General features: G+C 49.6%; 1 protein-coding gene across 1 annotated transcript in view; it reads left to right on the forward strand.

Annotated features, from left to right (window-relative positions):
* Nucleotides 1-521: 521 nt before the first annotated feature.
* MAP2K4 (mitogen-activated protein kinase kinase 4) overlaps nt 522-10,319 on the forward strand; it is a gene marked incomplete at its 5' end in the record, with an annotated part of 24,352 nt that continues 14,554 nt past the window's right edge. The window contains 3 exons of the mRNA XM_010133648.1: nt 522-641; nt 8,798-8,917; nt 9,952-10,003. Of these exons, the coding sequence (XP_010131950.1) occupies nt 522-641; nt 8,798-8,917; nt 9,952-10,003 (292 nt within the window). The remainder of the gene's footprint in view (nt 642-8,797; nt 8,918-9,951; nt 10,004-10,319) is intronic.

Consider the following 10,319-nt stretch of genomic DNA (forward strand, 5'->3'; position numbering starts at 1 on the left):
CCATTAGCGTCACCAGAGCAATGTGTCCCCTCAGTTGTGTGATGGTCCCTTCTCACCTGCCAGCCATGGAGGCGCGGTGGAAGAGCCCTTCTTGTCTTCTGTGCTTATCTTAGAAATGTTAAACATAACTTTCCTTGGTTAAATTTCAAAACAGCCTTCAAGACCCATCCAGCGTGGCCAAGAACTGTGTGGGAATTTGTTTTGAAACAAAGGCCCGCATACGTTGTTTTGCCGCAGTTCTCAATGAAATCTCTTTAATTGCATTCTGACATTTCATCTGGAAATGTTGATGCTCCTGCGGGGTCTGGGGATTTTATAGTCTGAATTAAATGGCTTTAGGGGTTTTCTGTGGTATTTTCTATTTGAGAACAAGTGTAATTCTCCAGAGCGTGTTTGAGCTGTGGTGGGGGTTGCCTGCTCAGCCCTGGGTTGGGGTCCCTGGCGTGTTCTGCCAGAAGCGGGTCTGAGGATACGGTAATGGCATGTCAGTGATGGAGTCTCTGCCACTCTTCCTCTTTCAGAGAATTCGGTCAACAGTGGATGAAAAGGAACAGAAGCAGCTTCTGATGGACCTTGATGTAGTGATGAGAAGCAGTGACTGCCCGTATATTGTTCAGTTTTATGGCGCACTCTTCAGAGAGGTGGGCACTCCAAACCTCCTGCCTTCAGAGCAGGGTTTGGTTTTTACTTTTCTGTTTTTCTTCACAGTTTCCAACTTGCAATAAGGAGAGAAAGTTAATCCCTGCTAGGTTTCTTAGCTCTCCACTTCTAACGACAGGTGTTTAACCAGCAGACCGAGACGTCTGGGTACCGCTGAGCACACACGTGCTACTCCCGTTTGTTGTTACGTCTCTCTGATGTTTCAGCCTCTCCTCCTTTCCTGCATCTCTTCTTTTTTGACGGGCTCCGGGTCTGCGACTCACCCACGCAGCGTGTGCTGCTGGGCTGGGTGCAGCTCTGCAGCACCAGGTGTGGACAGAGAAGTGGTTGAGGTCATGGTTGTGGGATGTGACCATGTGGAGGGTCCATATCCCTGCGGTGAAGGTGGCTGCCGTGGTAATCTCGGCTCCCCATAAGGTTGTCGCATGGGTGGATGGATGGATGGCTGTACCCAGGCTGTGTCACAGACTCCTAGTTGCTGTGTGTCTGCTTTGAAGTGGTTTGTACCTGCAGATATGTAACAAAGCAAGGGCAGCCATGCTGGGTCAGACCAGATCTCCTCACAAGGTCTCCTGTCTCTGCCAGCAGCCCATGGTATCCGCTTGCAGAAACATGTGATGCATCACCGTAGCCCTCAGTTGTGGTCAGCTGAGTGTCTTCTGAGCTCGATGTGCTCTCCTTATGCTGAGGGACTGAGTTTTTTTTCCATGAACGTGTTTGGTTTCCCCATGAGTACATGGACTTTTTGGACCTTGGCTGTCTCCCCCAGTCTTCATCTTGATTCATTTTGAATTTTCATCCTGCTCTTTTGAGCAGTGCCCCTTGTTATTCCCCTAGTTTTTGCATTTGAAGAGGCAGAAAACACTTGATCTTTATCCACCCTCTCCAGGCCACTGAGTATTTTATGGACGGTTGCCATATTCACCCTCTGTCATGGCTTACCCAGCCTGATAAGTGCCAGCCTGTGTCATACATGGCACCCTTCCAGACCTTTGATCTTCTTCGTTGCTGTTCTCTGCATTTTTTCCAGTTCTACCATGTCCTTTTGGGACAGAGACCAAAATTGCATGACTGTTCTTGAGAGGAGCCCCATCTGCAGCAGCCTGCCTGGGGGCTGGAATTTTGCTTGGTCCTTTGATGCACACAGATAGTGTGTGCTGTGGAGAGGGTTATTCGACGCGATGTGTCCATGTGAAGAACAGAACTGGAGCATTCAAAGCTATGTCAGCTGACCACTCTTAATCTTGACATAATTTAATTGTTTCGATGTTAAACCTGTATGTTTGTGACTCTGTCAGCACCTGTTTATTGCAATTTAAGGTAGATACTGTGCTGCAGGGCCAACAGAAGGTGTTGTGTTGTCTCCTCGTGCTTTGCTCAGCCATCCCCCATTGCCATCTAGCTTCAAATGACCAGTAAAACAGTTGGGAAGCTGGTCTTCTCCATGCGGCCTGGAAAGTCTCATGCCATGGTGGGAGGCCAGTTGTTGGACTGAGCTGAGTTTGTTCACTGCAGGCACAAGAAGAGGAACACAGCCCTGGTGAGCAGTGCTGGACTGCAGGTGTTTGATCCATTTTCCAGAACAAGAGTTGTGGAGAAGACAGACCTGACCTTTGCATCTTCTTCCTGCAGAGAACAGAAGCTCTCGCAGCTCTCTTACCTGGAGTCTTTGCTCCTCCTGGAACTGCTCTGGTGGTGAAGCTGGCACAGCATGGGGGGTAGACATGGAGTCTTGCCCGTTTTCTGCTACTTCAACATAAATCCAGCACATCTCCTCAAGGGAAGAAGGGAAATGGAGACCTACTGCCGTTAGTCATCTTTGTGTATTACTGAGCACGACAACCTGTGTGGGGTCTTGCAGGGCTTTGCTGGTGAGCTATTAGAGGAAGAAGGTCAATGTTGTAGTTAAAGCCCAAAACTGGAACTGAATATTCAATTCGTGCTTCCAGAGAGTGCCTCTGCAGTTGCGCCAGGTCACTCCTCTGGCTTTAAACCTCAGTCTCCAAAATAGGGATAATAATCCTTCCTTCTTCCATGTTCTGCTGCTGCTTATCTGTCTAAACACGAAGGTGTTTTGGGCCAGGAGGCATTGTCTGTTCGCGTGGTACCAGCTCCTACAGTGTGTGGAGCCGCAGCCTTGGCTGAACATTTCCAGCTCTGCTGAAGTAGGTGATAAGGCTGTCAGCTGGTGTGAAGAAAAGTCTGTGGGCAAGACAGTGTCTTGCCAGATGCTGATGAGCAACATGTTGAGAGCTGTGCAAGCCTGCAGCTAGCTCCCTGCAGCTCTAGGCATATCCCAGGATGTGAGTATGAATGCACAAGTAGTAGAAAAACCTACCTTGATCACACCCAGATGTCAGCCTGGCTTCTGCTGCACCCTTTCCTTGTCCAGATCTCCTGTGCTCCTGCAGCCATTCAGGGCTCCTCGTGTGCTTCGTCTGGAGAAGGTTCCAGTAAGGTCACTCTGGGTTATATCCTGTTGGTCCCTGGAATCCCCTTTTCCCCCCAGCCTCAGTGGTATTTCTTCTGCAATGAAGCAGCCTTCCCCTCTCCTTGCTCCCTCGCTGCCAAGGTGATGTTCCAAGTCACATATTTCCAAGGTGCTCAGGTGTGCTTTGCTAAGGTTTTCCATCTTGTCACATTAATTACACGTTCTAATGTTAATTACATCTTCTAAAGCCAGGAAACTCTGACAGGGGAGAGGCACAGGAAGGGAAAAAAAGAATTTCGCCACTATGTTTGAACCTGCCTCATCCCCCCTGCTCCACTTAGCAGAGCTGTTCCCAAAGAACTGCGAGCGATCCAGGTTGCTGCTGCACCGTCCCCTTGAGTATAAGAACTCATGGGACCTTGCTAAAGATGGAACCTCTCTCAGGAAGTCTCACAGCAAAGCATGTACGAACAAAGCTCTTTGTTCCAGCACTTCAAGGTGAAAAGCAAGGAAATAAGTTCCAAAAGGCAGATCCTCTCAGCACTGCCTGCTCTGAGCCAGGATTCAGGTCCTTCAGAGATGGATGGAGTTACAGATGAGAAGTCGTCTTCTGCCTGCTCCTAAAAGGTGAAAGACTTAAACTGGAGCCTCTTTAGAGGAGCTGAAGTGTTGAGTGGGTGGCTCTCTCAAGCAGATGATTGGCCAGAAGATTAGAAGAGCTTGAGGAGCAGCAGCCAGATCTTGTCCCTCAGTGGGCAGCATCTTAACCCATGGTTTGCTGCTTGTTCTTCAGTCATATGGGACACCCTTCTGTTACCACGTGTCTCTGGGTATATAGTGTAATGTGTAACTATGCAAAACCCGTAAGCTGATTGCCGGGGCTTCATTTGGGTTTATCAGCACCCATTACATGAGATAATGAAACAGGAGCAAAGCTGAGAAAACAGAGGACAGCATTTCAGCCTCTGCTCTCGTCGATGATGCTGTGATCTTCAGGTCACCATGTTGCACATCCCCGTGATGTTACGGCATCCTTCGTTCTTCTAGTGCAGCGGTTGAGGGGACTCCTCTATTAATTGGTTTTCTAACCATCCAAGGTAGAAAAAAATCAACCTTTTTTTCATTAACAGAAAGAATCCCTGAGACTGATGTTGTAATGTGTGGCAATCAGAATGGTTTTCATGTCCACAGCCTGACGTCTTGACAGAATAGAGAAGGAAGTTGCATCTGGTAGACATCGGAGAGTGAAGAGAATCAGAGGAAGGCCCAGAGGAGAGTGCAGAAGCGGTAGATCCACCATTGGCTGTACTGGTTACTCTGGCTGTGGAAGGGACTCAGTGACTGATGAATCATAGAACGGTTTGGGTTGGAAGGAACCCTCAAAGCTGAAGTTCATTCCTCCTGCTGGAGACAGGAAGAGCTGGCACGGATGTGTTGGTAGCACCATGCTGACGGTGGTGTGAATCATGGATGTACCCTCAGCCAGTCAATACAAGGTGTTTGCTCTCTACTACTGATGCACAACACCCTGATTCTATGGAAACCTTTGGTTGTGAGAGCATTACTTGAGGCATCTGTCCCTGTGATCGATCCCTGGTCCATAGGAAGTGTCCTCGCTGTCACATAAGGACATAGGGCAATGACATCTTCCTTCTCTCACTGGTGTGGATGCAACTTACATAAAGTGTTGGCCACTCCCTGTAGTGTGCTGATGGGATAAGCCTCTGGTATGGGTATCACAGAACGATGGATGTTGGAAGGAACCTCTGGAGGTCACCTTGTCCAACTCCATGCATGTGCATTCCTAGAGCCGCTTGCCCAGTACCATGTCCAAAACAGCTTTTGAGTATCTCCAAGGATGGAGACTCCACAGCCTCCCTGGGCAGCCTGTGCCAGTGCTCACCCTCACATTGAAAAAGTGTTTCCTGATGTTCAGAGGGAACCTCCCGTGTGTTAATTTGTGCCTGTTGCCTCTGGTCCTGTCATTGGGCACCACTGGAAAGAGCCTGGCTCCATCCTTGTTGCACCCTGGTGTCAGATATTTATAGATGTTGGTGAGATCCCCCTGAGCCTTCTCTTCTCCAGGCTCCCTCGGTTCCAGCTCTCTCAGCCATTCCTATTGGGATTGATGCTCAAGTCCCTCAGTCATCTCAGCAGCTTTCTCCAGTATGACTTTGTGTCTCTTGTACTGGGGAGCTCAACACTGGACATAGCACTACAGGTGTGGCCTCTCCAGTGATGAGTCAAGGGGCAGGATCAGGCTTCTCAACCTGCTGCCAGTGCTGTGCCCGATGCCGCCCAGGGAACCATTTGCCACCTTTGCAGCAAGGGCACGTTGTTGGCTCACATTCAACTTGGTGTCCACCAGGACTTGCCCTGTCCTTTTCTGCCAAGCTGTATTCCAGCCAGTGGCATCTTCGTGATGTGCCCAGTGGTTGGCTGGGAACTCTGGGACTCTGCGTTGAGAAGCTGAAGGTCCCAGCTGCTGGTTAAGCAGTTTGCCTGTATGTCCTGGAGATGGGCAGGGACAGAATGAAACGCGTGGGGTGTTCCTGGAATACCCACAAACTGTGCATTAGCACCTAGTGATTGAATACTCACTAAGGACGGAAGTACATGCTTTGGAAGAATAGCTCTAATGGGAAGAGAAAACTAAAACGCTTCTTTTGTCCTTTTATAATCGGAAATCAACCAAAAGAGCATAGATTAAAGAGAAACTTTAAGAGGGTTTTGTCCTCACAATTCACAGTGAAGCAGAACTTTCCCGCGCACATCAGCACTTGTTTGTATTTGCTCAGAAAAGGCACTGGGTGACCAGCAGCCAGGCGTGCCTCCCAGTTCGCCTTTCAGGGCCCAGGAAGAGTTTTTCATCTTTAATCTTTTAATCCAGCTGCATAGAAAGGTCTGTCATCGTTTTTCATTGATCTCGCTGACATGAATTCATGTTGATTGGGTGGAGTTTTACATCACCAGGTCAATAAATGCCACATCCAGGATTTCTAGATGGCGTTGACTTCGGGAGACCATAAACCAAATCTTCCCTTTGGTGCTTTTGATCACATACAGGTTTTTCTATGCTTAAATTATCATCAGAAAACAACGTCTTGTTCTTGTTTGAGTTTTCAGTTGCACACGCAGCCCAATCCTGCGGATGCACAAAGTGTATCGTGGAGCTTTTGGAGGCTCTGATAAGGTTGCCTGTTGTCTCACTTCAGTTTGCCTTTGCGGTACCACCCCCAGCTGTTGTGCCCTGGGTGGCACTGGGCAGCTGAAGATGCTCAGGGTATCGGTGCGGTGGTCAGCAATGCTCTGCCATTCTTGAACCAGCCCAGTCCCTGCAGTCGAAGTACCAGAACATGGAATACAGCAGGACCGATCTCCTACACAGAGCTGATCAAAACAGAAGTGATGTTTTGGATGATCCTGAGCCAGGAGAAGAGGTCCATGTTTGCTTTCACTGCAGAGAGCTCGCAAGGGTCCGTGTGGTTCCAGTGCCTCGTGATCTCTAGGGCTGGATCCCATTGCCTCCTCTGAGCCATTCTTGATAACATGGAGGTGCCTCAGCTGCGCTTTGCATTTGTTGCTGGTGCTGAAAAGGGAGATTTTCTGCACATGTTGCCTAATTTCATTTCTGCTGTCTAAATCCAAAGGGGTCCTCAGCAACACTCCTCCACAGCCACCCTGCTGTTCCCTGGCAGCCTGACCTCACCTTCCTCCCACAGCGCCGGCCGTGCTTGCTGCCCGCTGTGCTTGCCTGTTTCACCAGGGTGTCTCTGCCTCTGCCTGGCACAGCACCTTTTCGATTGGTCCTCTTCTGCTTTATTTTGGGTGAAATGTGAAATTCCCTTGAGTGGTTGAGATCAGCTCATGCTCTAACTTGTGCTGCTGTAAAAAGCCTGGTGCCAAGTGAACAGAGTGAAACAGGGCTGCCCATGGCTCTGAACCCACAGTCCTCTTCCCAGCCAGCCCATCAGGCCTGCCTAGGAAAGCAGGTCCAGCCTTCTGGGAAGGGAGAGGCTCTGCTTGGAGGCAGCATCACTCTTTTGACAGGAGGTGGTGATGGATGTGCTGTCACTAAAGCAGCAGCATCCAGAACACTGGTGGCACATGGGCAGTTCCGTGTCTGTGACGCTGAAAACAGCCTTGTGCGTGTGTTAGCAGCCCAGGACCGAGCTGAGTGGCACCACTGCCTCTGCTGGTACCAGCAGGTACCTGTGCTGGGCATTTCAGTTTCCACTAAACCAGGCATTTGGGCTGGAGGCATCTTGGTGGGTGCATTTCCTTGGTTTGTGTTTCACAGGAGGTTGTTCTGAGTGGCAGAAAAGCCTTTTTCGGCCTTAAAACGTGTGGCTGTACAAGCTTTGCCATCAGCTAAATGTAACTCAAGGGTTGCTGCTGATCTCCTGAGCACCAGGAGATCACTTCAAACTGGAGTGACTTGGCTGTGCAGGGTGGGAGCATGAGCCTGCATTGTCCATACCCTGTTTTTTTTTCCCCTAATTTCATTTCCACGTATCAACATAGAGGTTCACTGGTCTGTGTTTTGTCCGATCAGGAAAAAAATCTCTCTTCTGAATGGTAATTTTTGGGGAAGTTTCTCCTCTATTTGTTGCTTGTTATATCACGGGTCTGGGCAGCTCGGTCATAACCCGGTGCACATCCCACACTCTGAACCACCCCGGCAGCACTGGGCAGCTCCAGCTGCATGAGCTGCTGCTCCCACACAAGTGTTTTAGGTGTATTTACAGAATCAGAGAATTGTTTTGATTGGAAGAGACCTTCAAGCTCCTCCAATCCCCCTGTTCCCCCAGCACTGCCAGGTCCCCACTGCCCCCTGTCCCTCAGCAGCACCTCCACACGGCTGGGAAACCCCTCCAGGGATGGGGACTCCACCACTGCCCTGGGCAGCCTGGACTGGGCTGGGACAACCCAAACAGGACAGAAATTGTTCCTCAGGGCCAACCTCAATCGCCCCTGGAACAACTCGAGCCTATTTCCTCTCATCCTGTTGCTTGATCCTGGGGAGAAGAGACTGACCCCCACCTCGCTTCAACCTCCTGTCAGGGAGTTGTCAGAGCCAGAAGGTCTCCCCGGAGCCTCCTTTGCTCCAGGCTCAACCGCCCCAGGTCCCTCAGCCACTCCTCAGCGCATTGTGCTCCAGACGCTGCACCAGCTCCGTTGCCCTTCTCTGGACACGCTGCAGCTGCTTAATGTCCTTCTGTGCTTAAATTATTTAACCGTAAGATGCAAATCAACACACAGACACCATACTTGGGTACATTTTCATTTTCTCTTGCTTAGACGATATCTCCAAATATTGTGTGAAATGTCTTCTGTCCTCAGCAGAGTAGTCCCAAACTGAGGGGATTTTTTTCAGTCTTACTGTGCACGGTGGTGTTTCACCGTGCTGCAGCTTGCTAGAGAGCCAACAGTTTCTGAGACTTGGATTCATGTAGGTTCAGGGGTCTAAATCGTGGTATCAGGTCTGAGCTGGTCAGCTTGATTCCTCTGCTGGTGGAGTGGGGAGAGGTGCGATGGGGGCGAGTCTTCCATTGCTGACGTGACTCATGGTGAATTCCATCCTTCCCGTCAAATGCCTGTTGCTGTTAATGTATTTTATAGGGTTCATGGGATTTCTTTGTACATACTGGTTTTTAGTGGCTCATTTTTATCTCGGCGGTAACACAGGTTCTTTTCTCTTTCCAGGGTGACTGTTGGATCTGTATGGAGCTCATGTCTACCTCGTTTGATAAGTTTTACAAATATGTATATAGTGTATTAGATGATGTTATTCCAGAAGAAATCCTAGGCAAAATCACTTTAGCTGTGAGTATTTTGTTACACCTTTCTGTGTATGTTTTTGAAGCTAATGTGGTCTCTTTCAGCATTTATTAACTCCAGTATGGGAATACTGGCCCTGAGTGTCTTAGACCTTGAGGGCTTCCAGGTCCAGAAGGTCTTTGTGTGCACTGCCTTGGTAGCCTCATCCTGTGCAGGTGGGGTATTTGCTGCAGCTCACAGCTCAGTGTGCTCCAACACCCACCCTTCTTTGTATGTTGGACCTCTTTTACCCCAGGTTGAAGAGCTGTGAGCTTCAGCTTCACCTGCTTGAGGGTGATGGCAGAAGCTTCTGGCAGGATCAGCTGCGAGTTAAACCAACCTTCAGTCACCAAGTCCAGCAGCTTTCTCACCTGAAGCTCAGGTCCAACAGGCATCCAGTCTCATTTCACCATGGGCCTACCTACAAATCAGTTGGTGCTCTTTGGTTCAGAGAGATGGAGCAGCTTCTGCTGCCAGAGCAGAAGCCTGCACTGGAGGAGCGAGATGGGCGGTGAGGAGGAGACAGGACTTCAGCTGCCCCAAGCCTGCAGAGCTTGTAATTGCCTGAACACTTGAACGAGGGCTTGGGCAAGCAGGAAGGACCAATCTTTGGGACTTGACCTCATCCTTATGGCAGCACAGCTTCAGAGGGCTCTGCAGCACGACACGAACCCTCACCATCACCTTTGAGGCAGTCTGTGGTCACGGGTTTTAACCATCTTTTCAGAACCAAATGAATTAAAATGGTCGACTTTAGAGGTATTTTGAAATTCTCCTGTGACATCAGGCTCCCTACGTGTCTCCTCCATTTGGTGGTGGGGTGTTAAATCAGAACCGGCTCCTAGGGTGGGCGTGATCCTTCCAGGTTGCACCAAGTGGGCAAAGATTGGGAGAAGACCACTTTCGTTACAGGGAATGTTCCAGCATCCATCTCTCAATGTGTTAAATGCTTTTCCCTCCTGTTCTTGGACCTCCAAAGGTTTGATAGTCACAGGAATCTTGTGACATCTGCTTATTTTTCATCTATTTTTCTTTCCTAGACTGTGAAAGCACTAAACCACTTAAAAGAAAACTTGAAAATCATTCACAGAGGTAAGTTCATGTCTTGTCTTCTCGCCTACAGAAACAATCGCAAGAATTTTAAGCGGCTGTTGCTTCAAGTCCAAGTGTCACTGGTGTGCGTTCCACCCAAGCGGAAGCACAGCTTCTGCACGAGCGTGTCCCCATGGCTGTTCCCTTGCCTCTTTGGTCTGTTTTTTTTCCATAGAAGCGTGATTTTGAGGTGTCTGCCTCGGGCATGTGGCGTCTTCGGGGCTGGCTCCATCTCCTCTTGCTCCCAGCCAGGGTCCTCAGTGGCGGCAGCGAGCGTGTCCAACCGCGATGGTGATCGCGCGGTGCCGCCGACGTC

The sequence above is a fragment of the Buceros rhinoceros genome, unplaced genomic scaffold (assembly GCF_000710305.1).
Source record: "Buceros rhinoceros silvestris isolate BGI_N320 unplaced genomic scaffold, ASM71030v1 scaffold5913, whole genome shotgun sequence".
NCBI lineage: Eukaryota > Metazoa > Chordata > Aves > Bucerotiformes > Bucerotidae > Buceros > Buceros rhinoceros.